General features: G+C 49.1%; 1 protein-coding gene across 2 annotated transcripts; it reads left to right on the forward strand.

Moving 5' to 3' along the window:
- Positions 1-13,738, forward strand: LOC144136786 (uncharacterized). Of its 2 annotated transcripts, XM_077669411.1 has the most exons (8): positions 1-127; positions 2,200-2,306; positions 3,194-3,301; positions 4,031-4,186; positions 4,773-4,921; positions 5,604-5,753; positions 7,328-7,457; positions 12,285-13,738. In XM_077669411.1, the coding sequence occupies exons 2-8, from the start codon at positions 2,300-2,302 to the stop codon at positions 13,664-13,666; spliced, it is 2,082 nt and encodes a 693-aa protein (XP_077525537.1). In that variant the 5' UTR covers positions 1-127; positions 2,200-2,299; the 3' UTR covers positions 13,667-13,738. The 2 variants fall into 2 exon arrangements, with proteins under 2 accessions (XP_077525537.1, XP_077525536.1); XM_077669410.1 differs by lacking the exons at positions 1-127; positions 2,200-2,306; positions 3,194-3,301; ... (2 more) ...; positions 5,604-5,753; positions 7,328-7,457 and adding exons at positions 8,996-9,206; positions 11,048-11,249.
- The last annotated feature ends 3,121 nt before the right edge of the window (positions 13,739-16,859 follow it).

Below are 16,859 nucleotides of genomic sequence, written 5' to 3' on the forward strand. Positions count from 1 at the left end.
TCCTGCACATCCTGGGAACCGCGGCCATCGTCGTCTACTACGGCATCGTCGTCTACGTAGGCGTGTGGGCGACTCGCAGTGAGGACGAGGACGAGGCGGCGCCGCCGGACCACCAGGTCAAGTCTGGGTACGCACTCTCCGCTTTTTGCCGACTCCGTTGTCTTGGCCTTACGTTGGCCGCTCTCGGCGCAGTCCATGCCGGCAGGGAGTGCAAACACTCAATCAACCCACAGCTCAAAAAGAATAAAATGATGGAGACGCAAGAGGAAGGGGTGCAGGACATAGCAGCAGTAGCCAAAGTCAGCCCGGCCGCACGCTCGCATGCCACATAGCTCAGATTTCGCTCTGCCGCTCCAGACTCGGAGCGGGCTCATTATAGCTGGTCACCTACCAATCCCTCGCCTGGCTTCCTAGGAACACAGGCAGAGCTACCCTTTTGTCGTGAGAAGACTCAGGCAGATCTGTCGGGCAGCAAGACATCCTGCAGGACACTGTGTCATGTCTCTGCCTGTCAATATGGATTACTACTTCACCAAAGTTCCAGAGTCGGAGACCGGCTCCTTGGGCTGCTAATTCGCCGCTACCCCTCTCCACAGCTCCGGTGGTGTTAAAAATTTATTGAGATTCATCTCAAGGGGGTTGGGTGAGTGGGACATTCACCTAAGGCTTCCTTATACCGGGAAGCGGGGATTCTGGCTGAAGTCATCGCGAGGGGGTCAGAATTAGAGGAGCCCCTGAGCCCCATCTGCCTCCTCTCCCCAGCCGATGATCTTGACCCGGGAGCCAGGGTCACACTGAGCAGCGCGGCCTCCCACTGCTCTTCATCATTAATGATATAACGCGCGGTCGCGCGCTTTGGACAAGCCCATATTATCTGATTTATTTTTTCTTTGTGGGACCAGAATTACATATATCGCTAAACGTCGCAAGGCTGAGATGCATTATGTAATAGGATTGGCGTACATGTTAATTTGGAGTAACCCCATCTTGGCCTCTTGTCGTGAGGGGCTAGTGGTAAGGGGGTACTTAGACCCAAGAGCCTCAAAGTGAGTAGTGATTGCGTGGCATGTAACCATACGATCCTTAACTGAGAGAAGCGCGTGTCTAGCGGGAAACGGGTGCTCAAAGCGAGGGCCGTCGCACGGCTTGCGAAACCTCGATCTGCGGCGTGAGCCGCCTCACCTCCTGGCAGGGAGACATGCGCCGACGTTCAAATAGATGGGAGCGACACGCTGGGAGGTTGGATGTAAAAATTCACTGATTTAGGGTGTAAATGCGAACTTTCGCGAAGTTGGATGTTGGTGCGGCGTATAACGTTGCAGATAGCCCGCTAACCGTTCTGTTTCCATCTCTCCTTTCCTCACAGTGCGGCTGGTGTGTTCACGTTGTTTTCCTTCCTGATGTCTAACGGGACTTGCTCCGTACGGTTATTGCGCATAAGAAATCTTGATGTACGAGTTTCAGGTCACATTAGTTGATCAAAGTTGTTCGTTAACCTTGACATTGTTCGTTCAGCTAGCGACGCGGATGGCAGGTTGCTCCATCTTACGAGGCCTGCTGAAAGCGTATGTTAAATGATACAGGAGCATCTGAAGAGAGAGAGCGATACAGTGCTGTACACGAACTAAGGGGGGGGGGGGGGGGGTGCATTACGTTACCTCTTCACTGTGTGATAAATTTGTGACGTTAAATTTAAGTGAAAGTCTGAAATCGTTTCTTTCTCAGAGGACATTTTTTATGCCATTCCCACCATCTTCAATGCCCTTTAAATAGCCACCCTTATTCTTCTACGTCTGCATGCATATAGTTCAACAATGGCACAAATTCGTCGCCACTGGCGGGTGCTAAATATGAATTGGTGTGCTCCTGAGAGAAAGCACTTAGTGAAGTTTCTTTCCAAATTTAGCTGAGGAGACGCTGCGTAAATACGAAAGCCCTGACCTCTGAACTCCGGGTCCGTGTACATAATTTTGTCTGTCGAGTTCCCCACGTTGTCATTTTTTATATTTTCAGCAATGGGCTAAGCGGTCTGCCTAGATCCAGCGTAGCGAGCATATTTTCGCATCTCTCCGCGCTAGACTCGCGGTGGCGTCGCGTGAAGAATGTATGATAGCGCTGAAAAGTCCGTGAAAAGACAAGCAATGAGTAGTGTCCCCCCAATGACTGCGACTTGGTTGGCTTCTCTATGTCCTCATGAAGGAGCCAGAAGGGGCCGGAAACGACCGAGGTGAGCAAGCAGTACCTGCTGCGCCTGTTCCTCGCCAGCCGGGGCCTTCCACTTTCGCTGGGTTTCATTTCCATGACAGGTGTGTGCACGACTGTTTGACTCGCGGTCAGTACAGCTTGCAATAACTCGGACCATCTACTGCTGGTTTGTTTATAAGTTATAACACAAGCGATGCGCAGGCGCGGAGCACGGTGAAGTGCAGCCACGTGTGCAGGGCTCGTTTAATAGAAGCGATGCAAATTACCAGCAATCATTCACATAAGTGCATCCCCTTATAAAAATGAGCTTTGAATTTCTGTTGACGCAATGTTTGGCATGTGTTGAGCCATCAGAAATTCAATGGAAATTCAACTTGTGTTGACTTTACACAACACTGACTCAACAGAATTTCTGTGCCCAGAAACTCGACACAAATACGGTGCATAACTTCTGTTGAATTTCTGTTGTTTTTTCTTTGCGCACCCACCAAAAAATTGTTCAACAGTAAGTGCTTTGCAACCATCCGTGGCACTGTGTGCGACTTTATCAACTGTTCTGACAGGAGAATGTAATGCTATGTTAGAAATCAGCTGCTACTCTTGATTCATGCACTAAGAAAACGGCGCGAAATACGGGGACAAAAAAAAAGAAACGTACACGACAGGAAAACTGGAGGAACTGAAGCGGTGTTACAAAAAATTAAGAAAAGCATCACGTCTCGCTCTACACTTCAGTTTTGAGCAATTGAGGTTTTAATTTTATATGCTCTGCTTTGTACACTCCTTGTAAAGGAAGTAGTGTAAGATCGGCGCTTAGCATTAGCATTGTTCAGCCAAAGACCTAAGGTAGCCTGTCGGAATTTAGTTTTTGATGCGTGGCGCTCATGCTCAGCATATCAGCGAAAGTATAGGAGGTGCACCTCTCTGTCATTATTCTTCTTGATATTTTTCTTGCCCATCTTAACGAGTGTACAATACGCGGATGCAGCGACCTGGGTCGGTGCCGGCTACATCAACGGGTCGGCCGAAGCCGTGTTCAGTGACGGGCTCGTCTGGTGCCAGGCTCCGTTCGGCTATGCGCTCAGCCTGGTGATCGGTGAGTGCCACCTGGCACTCTGTGCCGAATATCTAAAGATAAAAAAAACTTAGACCTCCGACAGCATTCTTGCGACCCAACGTCGATCGATGTAGGCCGTCACGGATGATTTCTTGTTCAATATTGTTTGAGGGGGTATTTTGTGTTTTTATGCTCCTAAATTTAACCTAGACTTAACAACAAAGATCGAGTATTCTTGTCTCAGAAGCTTAGTTTCCAGATCATCCACCCTATGCTGAAAGAAGTCGGGAAAAAGAATGTTGCGTAATACTTGCCCCACGGCGCATCTGTATACGTATAAGGGTTTCCCCTGCAGCTTGATTAAGCTATTCGCGTTTCAATAATCGCATGCGTTCTTATGCAGCGGCACGGCAATATTGTCTCGCGCACTCAGGAAGTGTTTCTTAACTTTCCGCTTCGTATTAAGCGCGCTGCGTGTGATACATAACGGGTACGGCAGAAATGGCAAGTCTATTTCTCGCTTCTAGCACAGATGCTTCATTTCGGTCTGACGCGAAACGAATCAGCATGAGCCAAAAATATTCATTCTTCTCATAAAATGGCTAAACAATCGGCATGACAAGATATATTTTGTCTCCACCTGTCTCAGTGGGTATCGCAAGTGTGGTACTCAAAAGCACTGCCGGGAATGCGCGTTCACTCTTTCCTTCGTTCACGCTGAGTCCTGCTTGATCGGGAACGAATGACCCTTGTGCGGCTGCCACCCAGGCGGGCTGTTCTTCGCTGGCAGAATGCGCGCAACCAGGGCGATGACAATGCTGGACCCGTTCCAACAGTTCTACGGCCCCTGGATCGCTGTCCTGCTCTGCGTGCCTGCCATCTGCGGCGAGGTCTTCTGGACAGCTTCTAACCTGTCCGCGCTGGGTGGGTAGCGCGAGATGTGCATGTGGTATACTCAGAGCGCCACCAGTGTTTTTGTGTGTACTCGCAAACGTTTATATGTTGTCCACAGAACGCACGAAAAAAAATGTTTCGAGAGTCTTCGCTATTCCCCAACGGCAAGGCGTAGCAGCGATAGCTATACTGTACCGTACACCACCCCGCCCAACTAGAGGACCTTCTCCAAAGAACACAAATTCCAAGCATGACCAGAGGTGGCCAAGTCTCAAAAGCACCCGCTCTACAGCGTATATGAATTAACCTGAACGCTCAGGCACCACTGGGTAGCATTATCCTTATAACTGCAAGTCTTCAGCCACGATGTATTAAGACGCAGACGGCATTTACATCCACGATAATAGTCGCGCTGTCTTTGGAAGTGTTTGCGGCTGGCATGCAAGTTTCTGAGATACGTCGTGTGCCCCCCTGGGGTTCGCTTTGCGTTTCGGTTTAAACTGAACCGAGATAGTGATCCACGAATCAACTAATCTTTCAAGACACCGCGGCACCTCCACGGTTCTTGCAACGAGCGGCGGCGCGCTGACACTATAAGACGACTGCTTACTTGCAGGCGACACGGTGAGCACAATCGCATACCTCAACAAAACCTTCATTATAATCGCGTCCACCCTCGTCATCGTGTTCTACACATCAGTGGGTGGTCTCACTTCTGTGATGTACACGGATGTGTTTCAGCTGGGAAGCACTGTCTTCGGCCTGGTGAGCGCCTCGATTTCTCGACTCTTCAATAGCACATCTGTTGGGCCTAGTTGGTGCATGGTGATAATACATATGATCGATGTGCGCGAAACATTAGACGAACCGCGTACGTGGGAGAAACACAAGGACTGGCGCAACTTTTGCCCGTATTTTTCGAGCTTTTAACGGTAGAAGCAGTTGCGTGGAAACTGTGCAACTCTTCAAAAATAGACTCGTCAAGCACTCTTTAGCCGTATTTCTCGACGTCAGTCTTGCCGCATATTACGCGATGACTTGAGCATATACACCATCTTCACTATCAGCCAGTTGAATCCTTTGCGTAACAAAGGTATCTCAGCGCGATATCCAATTACGACTGTCTTTAGCTATAGGTGTTAGAAGCCATTCACGAAAAGCTCCCTTTGTCACATCTTCTCGAGTGTCTAACGCTCTTGACTACGTTTCTGCCTTGTTAGGCGTCCACTACGTCGCTTTAAAAACGGATTTACTGGTTTTCCGCTCTGGGGGATTGCATTCTTTCTTCGGGATTTTTCTGTTGTCTTAACTGCTGCTCGCATACCGACCCACCAGCGATCACTTGAGTCCGAGTATGCGTCACTATTCACATCCGTCGACAGATGCGACAGCTTGTCGCCATGGGCCTCCGTCTCTGAGCGGTGCTTGCGGTGGTGTTTCCGCGCAGTGGGTCTGTGTGCCCTTCGTTGTGGCGACCCGCACTCCGGCGATGGTTAGCGACGCGAAGAAGGACTGGCTGGGCGTGATCGAAGACAGAGACGTGAGCCAGATCTTCGATCAGCTTTTCATGACCATCTTCGGCGGTATCCCCTGGCAGGTATGCGCTACTTTCGTGTGGGCACCCTTTGCGCAGACTCGCCGTAGTGGCTGTAATGGCCGTGACTTCCGGCTGTTGTGAATAAAATGGCGGGTTTAGATCTAGGCCAAGGGGCTGCGTTTCGACGATGACAAAGGCCCAGGAATCGATCAATCGATCGATCGATCGGTCGATCAATCAATCAATCAATCAATCAATCAATCAATCAATCAATCAATCAATCAATCGATCGATCGATCGATCAATCAATCAATCAAAACGATCGATCAATGAATAAATCAGAAATATATAAAATGCACACAAAACTGAACAATTTAGCAGAATTAAGGGAAAACAGTTCGTTTCGCCCAACTCGGTAGCCAGAAATTTAGTTCGCATACCGAAACCTTGCACAAATTGCGGCAGGCAGATAATTCGTTTGTCTCCCACAAACATAAATAAAGTATTGCTTACTGCAGATAGTTTTCGTGTATTACAAAGAAAACGTTTTGTCAGTATGATCGCTTCGTGCAACAGCGTTTGATGCGTCTGAGTATCCTTTTTCAAAACATATGATAAAGTCCAGTTTTTCTTGCTTTTCTTTCTTTGCTTTTTTTCTGCCACTACAAGATATTCTGTTGGTTGCATTTCTGCTTCCATGCTGCATGCCGCTGCTTATTTCATGTTATAATGATGGCAACTGTCAAGCCCCAAAATCGTGGCTTTATTCTCGCCTTCCTTACCACAGTTTTGTGCAGTGTTTACTGGCATATATAGTACGTTTCTCGCAAATCGCAAAATTGAGTGACTGTACGTGTGTGGTAGAAATAAAGCAAATTCAAAGAAAATAAATGCTGGGCTCATAAACTCATGGGCTCATAACATAGCCAATTTGGAACAAATACAGAGAAAGGCTGTTAGATTCATCTTTAATAAATATGCAAAGACTGACTCCCCCTCCACTTTGATGGAAATTAACCAAATTGAACGACTTGAACTCCGAAGAAAAAAGTTCAGGTTAGAGTTTCTGGCGCTTTTATTAGAGAACAAATTTGGTCTGGATTCCCTCATTATACTTAAAGCCGTTATCTGCCAGACAAACTCGACATTACCACCCTAGTTTTCTAACCCCTATATTCGACAAAACAGACACCTACAAGTTTTCATTTTTCCCACGAACTATAATAGATTTGAATCAAATAAACCAACCATTGCCCCATGAGGTCTAAACAATTAGTGCTATTTCTGTCTATTTTCCAGTGTTATTTCTTTCTTATTTTGCTCACTTGTACGCCCACCCTGCTTGGACTTAGTGTCCGCAGTATTTCATAAATAAAAATAAAAATAAAAACTGAGCGCTACACAGCCTTATACAGGCACGGTTGCCGGCGAAACTTACTGGAGCCTGCAGTCTACTTTTGTTTGAATGTTCTTTCTGGGTTCATTATTGTCTTCGCGAAATCTAAACAATGGCTTTAACAGGTGTCTTTTGTTCTTTAGAGCAAGTGCTGAGTTGAAGAGCCAAGTGCCCACTTATTGTATTGCGCCCTTGTCAGTCTGCACAAAGCAAATGCCGCTTCCTGTTGGACACGCAGGTCTACTTTCAACGCGTCTTGAGCTCGGATTCCGCCTTCAGCGCTAAAATGCTGTCGTATTTATCCGCCGTGGGATGCGTGTTTCTTGCCCTGCCACCGGTCATCATCGGCGCTGCAGGAAAAGGGGCCAGTACGTTTGCTGATGCTGCGTTTGTGACCAACGAAGAGAGTGTCCTCTTTTGCCGTGATTCACTCGTGGTCAATGCATTGTACTGCCTCAGAAACTGAATAGGCTTAGCTTAAATTAACTGCAGCAAATGTTATGTGAGTGAACCGGAAGAGTCAACGGTAAATAACTCCAAGAAAAGCATATATTTGAGATGACCCACAATGCATACAATTATGCATGACGGCGAACCACACTGGACCCGGTGCTTGATGAGGGTTAACCACACTGGACCGAATGCTAATTGAGGGCGGGTGAACCACACTGTACCCAATGCTTAATGACGGCGGACCTAATGTTTTACATAGTGTACATATAAACACTGATGGCCATGCCCTGATAGTGGAGCAGTGCACGCGACATGCGGAGCTCTCGAATTCTCGCTTCATCGTTGGCGCTTTGTACTTTCTCTGGCTTTTTTTAGTAGTTCCGCGAAAGAAAAAGAGCCGAAAATTAATGTAATTTATTTTTCATTTACTAACGTTATGGTATCCTAGTCTTGTCCTATATATATAAGAAAGCCATGCCAGTTCTTTTGTAGTTTTGTTTTTCTGTTATTTTGAATTTATCAATATTGAGTGTAGATGTCACTCGGCAGAAGCCTCTCTCAAGGACGTGATAGATTTTCATCCGACCAGCTGAATGTTTCGTTTATATTGGTATTTCCTAGCATGATGTTTGTACTCAAAATGTTGCGTGACGTTATAAATCGAAAATTATTCAGTCTGGTGGCCAGAAGCCAGGATGCCATAAAAATAAAAATAAATTGTATCTAATGTTGCTGACGTGCTTGCAGAGAGCACACAGTTAAACACATTCCGTGAGTTCCCAGGGCTTCAGTATTTTATGCCACTTTACACATTACGGTGTGAGCAGCATGTATGTACCCCGTTGGCCAAAAGTAACCAAGCAAATAGTTTTTTTGCTTGTCAACCATATAGTGAGACATTTCCGGCACCCCTAAAGCTCTAAAGGCGTCAGGACGTGAGGAAAAGGGTTCGCCTTATTTCACACACATTCAGAGCTTAAGGCCTGCCATAAGCACTTCGCTATGTTGCTATGAAACAAACCATCATTGCCCGGTTACATTTGGCAAAGACGGTCCGTCAACAAATTTAGAAGTATGTTGATTTGAAACCCTTTCGTTGGTTGAACGTTGCGACTGGGTTGATTCGGCATTCTGAAATATTGGCAGCATCCTCGCATACCTTTTCTTTTTTGTTCTGGGACTGAGAAATGAAGCCCGTGCACGTTAATGAGGTTTTTCTCACAATTGACGCGACAGGTAAAGCGATAGGATAAGTCGCTTTCCAGGAGGGCATCTTTCAACTAAGTCAGCGTCTCCACGGTTTAGCTCAAGAATGTCTCACCAACAAACTTCTACTGTCACTGAGCATCGAATGAGTTTGGGTCTTAATATGCTTTCGAACGTCGGTCATTTTCAACAGCCATACGTCAAGCAATGGTATCCCTTGTCGGCGCTGCCTTTCCGCAGACTTCACGGCGGCTGGCTACCCAGGTCCGTACGACCTGGAGGCATCTCAGCGCAGGCTCGTAATGCCGTACGCCGTGCGCTACTTGACGCCCAGCCTGGTGTCTATCTCCGGCCAGCTGGCTATCACGGCGGCCGTCATGTCGTCCGTCGACTCGTCCATGCTCAGCTCTTCGTCGCTCATCACGCGGAATGTCTACCAGCGACTGCTCAAGCCCGCGGTGCGTGCGCTCCTCTGCCTTGCAGGCTGGTCCGCATGACAGAGCTCAGTTACGCCACCGATTTTCGATCTGCCCATGGTCGCTTCATAGGGAGTTCTAAGTAGAGATTTACGCATCTTTTATAAAACAGCGCGAACAACGACGGACAAGAACAAAAAGGACACGGGACGAGCGCTGACTCTCAACTAAGGTTTTATATTAGCAACACCTGGTGCTTATAAAACCTTAGTTGAGAGTCAGCGCTCGTCCCGTGTCCTTCTTGTTCTGGTCCGTCGTTGTTCGCGTTGTTTTACAAAAGATGCATATATACCAACTCGCCCAACTGAACGTTCTGTTTATAGATCTACGATTTTCCGACTATCATTTGATGAGCACTGCTGAGTAATCAATTTGAGATTTGCCTGCTGTTATATGATGGGCAGTGCTTTGCAGTATTGGTATAAGTGATTCTTGCTACTTATCGGGAATAAAAAAATCTGGCCTTGAGCGGCGCCTGATCCCAACGAAAAGGACTCCCTTAGCGGCCATTGAGCTTGTACTGTTTGAAGTGCGCAAGCTGTTAAAAATGACCACATTTATTAGCCAGAAACGAAGGTGGTTTCCCGGGTATGGTCCAGATTAGGTGTTACGGGCAATCACTGTGCGTACCGTAATTACTCGCCTCTAACGCGCCCCTAATTCAAACCCGCACCTGATTTTTGTGTTCAAAAAGGAAAAAAAATGGTAGGGTTTTAATAAGGTAGTTAAACCGAGTAGGACGTGCTAAAGCACTTGAGGCAACCCCGCCTCGCAACTGCATGAAAGATCAAGGTCAAAGGTCAATACCAAACGTCAAAGGTTGAGACCACACATATCCCGGGTTCTTCAGCTTTGCTTGTGAAGTAGGGGTTTAGCACTAAAAAAGCCAAATTAGCGCAGAAGCTCGAAGTGACGTTCATATCTGCAACCCCGTTGCTCCTCGTCCCTCTCTTGGCGGCTCCTCTTCGCTGTCATCGTGGCGAACGAACCTCAGACTAGCAGAAGCGCGACGGTGCAGTTGTATGGTCAGTGGTTGGAGGCAAATGAAGATCAACGGCGATAACACAGGGCCCCTACTGCGCCTCCCACACTTGGTGTGCGGCCCGGCTGACTAGCCTGGTAAGCGGCAGACCCAACTGCAGATGGTCCAGTAGTTTTGGATTCTAGCGCGGTGCACGCCACTCCGGGAGTCAACGGAAGTGAAGTCACTATCATGAAATCCCCGGCGCTTGCGGACGAAGGCACAAAGTAAAGAACGACACGCGCACTGCCCTAAAAGGCACACACGTCTTTGTTCGTCTGCAGGCGCTGTGGTTTGCATCCGTGATGGCTGAAAGAGCCAACTAGTCCAGGTCGCAACGGTTGCCTAGTCGTTGAGCATCCGCCTCGTATTCGGGAAGTCGGGGTTCGATCCCCAGTGCCGCCAGGAACCCACCGGCGATAAAATGGGTACAAGCTTTCTCCTGCCTCGGGCTCGGATTCTTGACCCCACATTGAGTAGACGATTGAGTGACGGCCGTATTCCAGCAACACAGCCAGTAAAGTCATAACCGGATGTTTTCTGTCACGCTAACTGCCCCTGTCTGGGAAAGCGACCGCCCCTAGCGCGTGCCGGGTAAATAATGCACAGTTCGTATTTTCATTAGCGAAAACGATTTGCATATTAACCTTGACTTTACAGACCCGTGGAGCTACACGCATACCAGTGGGAACTCCGCGGGTACATCCAGAAATGGACGTGCCCCAGTGGCTTTCTTCTCTCGCTGTTGAACTTTCCGAAGCAATTCTTTAAATCTGGCCTGCGTCTGACGACGGTCCTGCAGGCGTCCCAAGAGGAGGTGTGCCGTGTGCTTCGCGGCGCCATCTGGGGGATTGGCCTGCTGGCAATGATCATGGCGCTGAATGTGCAGTCGGTGTTCGCGCTGTGGACGCTGTCCTCGGACCTCGTGTATGTGCTCCTCTTCCCGCAGTTCGTCGTGCTGTTCTTCCTACGAGACTGGAGCAACACTTACGGCGCCGTCTTCGGTCAGTGTGGCTTCTCTTCCTTTGCCTGATTTAGAGTCTGCTGCACGCGCCTGTGTCACTCAATGACTGGAGCTCATTTTAATGCGAGAGTATTATGAGTGCCATGAAGGCGGAAATTGTCTGACATCGGCACCTATCCGAAGCCTGCACCTTCCAGTCGTGACAGGTGGAGTTTAGGGGGATTTGCCTCTTTCCTCCTTCTACCTGCCATGGTCGGAAGGTGGAGGAAGGAAAATAGCCCACCGCTACTAGGGGAGACGAGGAACAGGGCGGGCTAGGAATGACTCAGCAAAAATAAAAATAGAGTCATAATCGAAAATGGAAATGGAATAGAATTAAACTGACATAGAATCTTAACAGGAGTGTAATTAGAATTTAAGTTGAATTGAAAAAATAAAGACGCTTAAGAATGACTCAGAATAATTAAAGATGCCACAGAAGATGCCACAGTTTCTACGTAGTTAGAATCACCTAGAGAGATAAGAATGCACAATACGCAGAATAATAAAGAGGTTTCAAAGCTTTTAATCTGTTTCTCACAACCTTATAAGCGGAGTCGAAAAAACGAATGTTGTCCCATTTTCTCCGCATCAATCCAATTTATTTATCGCCTCTATTTTTTCCTCTTGACTAGATGTCTTCGTGTTGCTTCATTTGTCCGTCAGTGTATGCAGCCCAATAACTTTTCGTTGTTCTTGCTAGGGGCATCTTGTTGAGCCATATAACTGGCAGCCCTAATTTGTCATTAGCTCGCGCATTTATGCTTACTTAAGCAGCGACTGAGGGCGAGAGTGTGCTGCAACATGGTGCTGAAAGGAGACCTTTGATACAGGCTTATTTAAACATGTGGTGCATGATGTATAATCAAGTGCGCAGTACCAGCGAAGACTGCCGAAATAGCAGCGCCGGCGCTCCGCAAAGATGTCATGCCAGCTTCATCAGACTGTTGCTATTAGTGCAGTCCACCGCTCGCTGATGACCTTTGGCGTTTACTTGGGCACTGATGACACCTCTTTTCATCCGCTGTCTCCCCAGGCTTCTTTGTGGGCTTCGTGGTGCGCGCCCTGTGCGGAGAGCCAGAGATGGGCATACCGGTCCTTTTGCGGCTCCCTCAATACGACAACCAACGCGGACAGCAGTTCCCTTTCCGGACAATGTGCATGCTGATCAGCATGTGCACCCACATCGGAGTCTCGATGCTAGCCGCATATGCGTTCCGCTCGGGACTCTTGGAACCGAACAAAGATGTCTGGGGCTGCTTCTGGGAAATATCGGGCGCGTCTACTGGAATCATGCCTGCTGTTGATAGCCCGCTTCTTGTAAGTGGTGGCACGATCGCAGCGGGTTCCAGCGGCAATGCACGCGAGCAGCGGGAACCATCTCGCAGTGATGTGGTCATCGGTCAGCAGAGGAGCAACCTGGCTGCTCCATCGCTCGAGCCATCGGGAAAGGGTGTAGTGCCTAGTGCCCCTACTACCCCTACCACGCCGGTGTCGGAACTCGAGGCCGAGCCCACTTCGGAGAAATCCAAGCGTTCCATCGCAGGAGGTGAAGGACCTAGAGCCAAGAAGGCGCCGATGGCGTTGGACGCCAATCCGAAAGAGGCCCAGGATCCTATGAAGACTCCTGCTTACCAGGCGGATGACAAGCTGAGGACCGACAAGCCTATAAACAGGCGCCAGAGTGTCGTGTCGAAGAGCAGCGGCGGCTCGAAGACCAGGCGGCCGAGCGTATTTGGCACCGAGCTGAGCACCAGCACCGACATGCCTAGAAGCAGGCGCCAGAGTGTCGTGTCGAAGAGCAGCGGTGGCTCGAACACCAGGCGGGCCAGTGTATTTAACGCCGAGCTGAGCACCGGCATGCCTAGAAGCAGGCGCCAGAGTGTCGTATCGAAGAGCAGCGGTGGCTCGAAGACCAAGCAAACCGGTATGACTGCCGCCGAGCCAAAGAACGGCGGGTCTGGAAAAGCCGAACCGAAGAGCGACAAGCCCAAGAGCACGCGCCTAAGCGTCTCTTCGAAGAGCAGCGGCAGTGACCCAAAGACTAAACAGACTGGCGTTGCTGACACTGAGCCAAAGGGCAGCGGGACCAGATCCAAGCAGCTTCCTGCTGTGTCGGACACAGAGTCTTTGGCCGGCGTGCCCAGAACCGAGGGTACTGCAGCTTCGGCTGACCCCGAGTTGGCAAAAAGCAACAGGCAGGTCAACAAGCGTCCTAGTGCTACGGAGCCCGACACGAAGAGTGGCGTGCGGGATGACCAACTGCGCGACGGTCCAGATGCTGACCCGAAGATCCGCGCGGTCAGCACAAAGTATGTGGCGCAGCAGGCCGACGCGGCCAAGGCCCCTGCCAAGAGCAAAGGCCACAAGAGCGATGCCGCTGGGAATAAGGACAGGAAGACGAGAAAGAAAGAGTAGCTTTTCTTCCACCTTCCCGACAAACTACTCCCCTCCCCTCTTTATGAACCGGCCGTGCTTTGTTTTGTGCTCTGCTTTCAATTCGGATTTCTCGTTTGATTTGTTCCGCACGTGCCTGTTTTTTTTCTTCCAAAAGCTCATTAGCGAAGAACGACATTGTGTAATTCTCATCTACGTCGCGGTCGCTCGCGGAAGCTTCAGAATTTCGGAGTAATTTTGCTTTTCTACTTTACTGCTCTATGCTCGACGTTGTAACGAATGCAGATTTAGGTCTTTTACCGTGGTAGCGCACTTCCTCTTAAATCCTGAAGTGCGCCCTGTATGAGGACTTGATTCTCTTGTGCTTTTGAGTGCCCATATGTCTAAAGCCATGCAGTGGCGCTGAACTAAGTCGTTTGGCTAAACGTTTCCTTGCATGAAACTGTTTTAATTTTCTTATCATGTGGTTATCGTTTTGTGTTCACTAATCGGTGGAACGCACATTGCTCATTGCGGTTCGCAGGTGAATTTTCAGCGCCGTTAACGTGACTGCCATTCTGCGTGGCATCATCCTGTCCGCTTGCGAATTTCTTGTCTTCAGTGCCACGGACGCTGATCTACTCGTTAAAGGATGATGTTACTTGAGATCGGGACTTGATCACAGAACTCTTTGCATAGGAAATCTCAGCACGCCTCTACAGTGACGAGAGCGCGAAGCCGGAAGAATGTATAACGCCCCTGAATGAGAAATGTACTTTCATGTGCAGGGGCAGGCTGTGAGGAAATTCTGAACACGTGCGAATGTAGCCACTGACTAACGTCATCTTTGCGATGGTTGCAGGTCATGGAGGCCTCCCTTTGCAATAGCTACATCTGGTGGGCATACGACATGCTATTCGTGAGGCATGGCGCATACATTTCGAGCTGTTAGAATTAGTTGCACCCGAGAGCCACCTGAGAGGTCTGAGAGCCATCCCGGCCTAGCTGAAATCATTTGTGGTGAACCATTGCAGTCGACTGAATCCTTACTGTGCGACATGGCCACCTCTAATCTCTGGTTGCTGGATAGCCTGCAAAAAGTGCATTGCTCTCTCATAAACTATGCAAGTCGCGTAAATGCCTTTCGCTGTGGTTCTTTTGTTTCTGCAAAAACCAAGGGCGCAGCTTGGGTAACTATGGTCGTGCGGTTGGCGTGAGACGTTGGACTTGGTAGGCTGATTGTAGCTGTTAATAAGTCATTACCGCTGTATCCGTCGGTAGCAGGCGTGGCTTGACGTCCCGGCTTTTTACTGGATGACCAGCCCTGTGATGTCATTCGAGAGAGCACTCCACCACACCGGCCACATGACACTAGCTAGCGATGTCAACGCAAACGTAGCCGTCTGGCGCTCACCCACCCGCCCACCACGTGACCCCCGCGCCGGGACGTCACCGCGTGTTTGCTTAAGAAGGCGAGAACCAATCTCAATCACCAAATCACTTCCCAAAAGAGCAAATCATGAAAGCATGCAATAGTTGCTTTGAATAAAAGCATGTTAATCGGAAGCATAATTGTCCACCATGAAATTCCTAAAATTTTCGCCCATGTTTGTCGATCCGAAGCCACCCTCCGTGACCTTGCTGCTCGGACAGAGCATTCTGGGTCTCACAAGCCCCACCGGCGGCAGCGCCTGCCATCGCAAGGCGGTGGCGCGTCACCCATTCGCTGCACCTCTTCGCGAGGAGTGGTGTGAGGACTCCCCTATGAATGTGAAGAAGAGAATGACCAATTCCGCATATATGAACATTGACCCATTAAAGCTATCGCGTCATACCCTTAAGGCGGAGCTTAAGTCCAACTGCACCGATATATGTCAGAAGTCTGCTGGACCTTGAAAACCGAGTCCATAGAAGTGAAACGGAAGCGCAAACCCAAGTGACAGCGCACCCTATTCGCATTTCCACACATCCACTTTTTCACGCATATCTGAAACCTCTGGTTAAAGACGTTAAAACACTATATCAGCGAAGAATCTTCGAGCTCCGGACTAGGTGAGCCAGTTAATATATACGACAGATATGAAAAGGAGCAAAATCTTCTCGGTTGTAATCACTAGTCCATGACTGTAATGGCTGTGACCAGCCTTACCGTCCGGCCTACCAACCATTGCTTGGACATTTGCTCCTTATATTTACCGGTGGTGTTAACAGTTTGCTAGGAAAGTACAACCTAGGACTTCTGTGTACACTTAGAGACAACGCTTCAGCTAACAAGCCGTGTCTTCTCTTGTCAATTAGTTCACCATACGCGAATGAATATAACACATCTCGTAGGTTTTTTTTTTCTCGTCTTGCTGAATGCGACAAAAGGCGCAAAACATAATTGCGGGACCCATTCGTTGCGAGGTAAAAACTGCACTCACGTCCGAGCTGACGTCGGGTTGGACTCCTCGAGGACGCGTGCTACGTTTCGCTATGTCGAAAAAAAAAATTAAAATCGCTTAGTGGCTTTATCAGAGCAATGTGAGTTGACTGACGACCTTGCAAACATTGCCTACTTCTCCTTACCCTCTCCCATGGCCATACACCTTCCTTAAGGACTTTCAACTCAACTCAATTGGTTTTGAGGAAAGAAAGTCGCAGTAACTATCACATCTCGGTGACCATCTCAGCCGTTCTGTTTATGAAAGGGGTGAAGGAAGGAGCGAAAGAAGGAAGACAGAAAGACAAAGGGATCTTTAACGCGCACCGACATCGCACAGCAGATGAGCGCCTTGCATATCGCCTCCTTAGAAACGCGGCCCCAGCAACCGGCATTAGACACCTTTAGCATACCGTGTACTTTATTACCGTTACCGTTAGAGTAGTACCGGGAACCCGCCCACTACCACTGCGCACGCGTCGATTGGTCCTGATGCCGCAGGCTTGCGCGCAGCTGTCGGGTAACTTGCGCTGTCGAGGCGGCCTGCGCATGCGCGGTGACGACGCGCGGGCTCACGGTGCTCCGGTAAGGGTAGCCCTAACACGGTATGCAAAAGGTGTCTATTGAGCCCGCGTCGCGCATTCACACCGAGCGCTGCAAATAAGGCACCGAGCGAGGGGAGGCATTGTTCTCTCGTGTGCGAGTTACAACGCGATGGCCGTGGGTTCTACTCACGCTATGGTCTTCATTGTCAACTGCTATTCATCTTCTTCCGAGATCACCTATGGATAACATTTATAACCGTAGTCATCT

This window comes from Amblyomma americanum, chromosome 6 (assembly GCF_052857255.1).
Source record: "Amblyomma americanum isolate KBUSLIRL-KWMA chromosome 6, ASM5285725v1, whole genome shotgun sequence".
In the NCBI taxonomy this organism is placed as follows: Eukaryota; Metazoa; Arthropoda; class Arachnida; order Ixodida; family Ixodidae; genus Amblyomma; species Amblyomma americanum.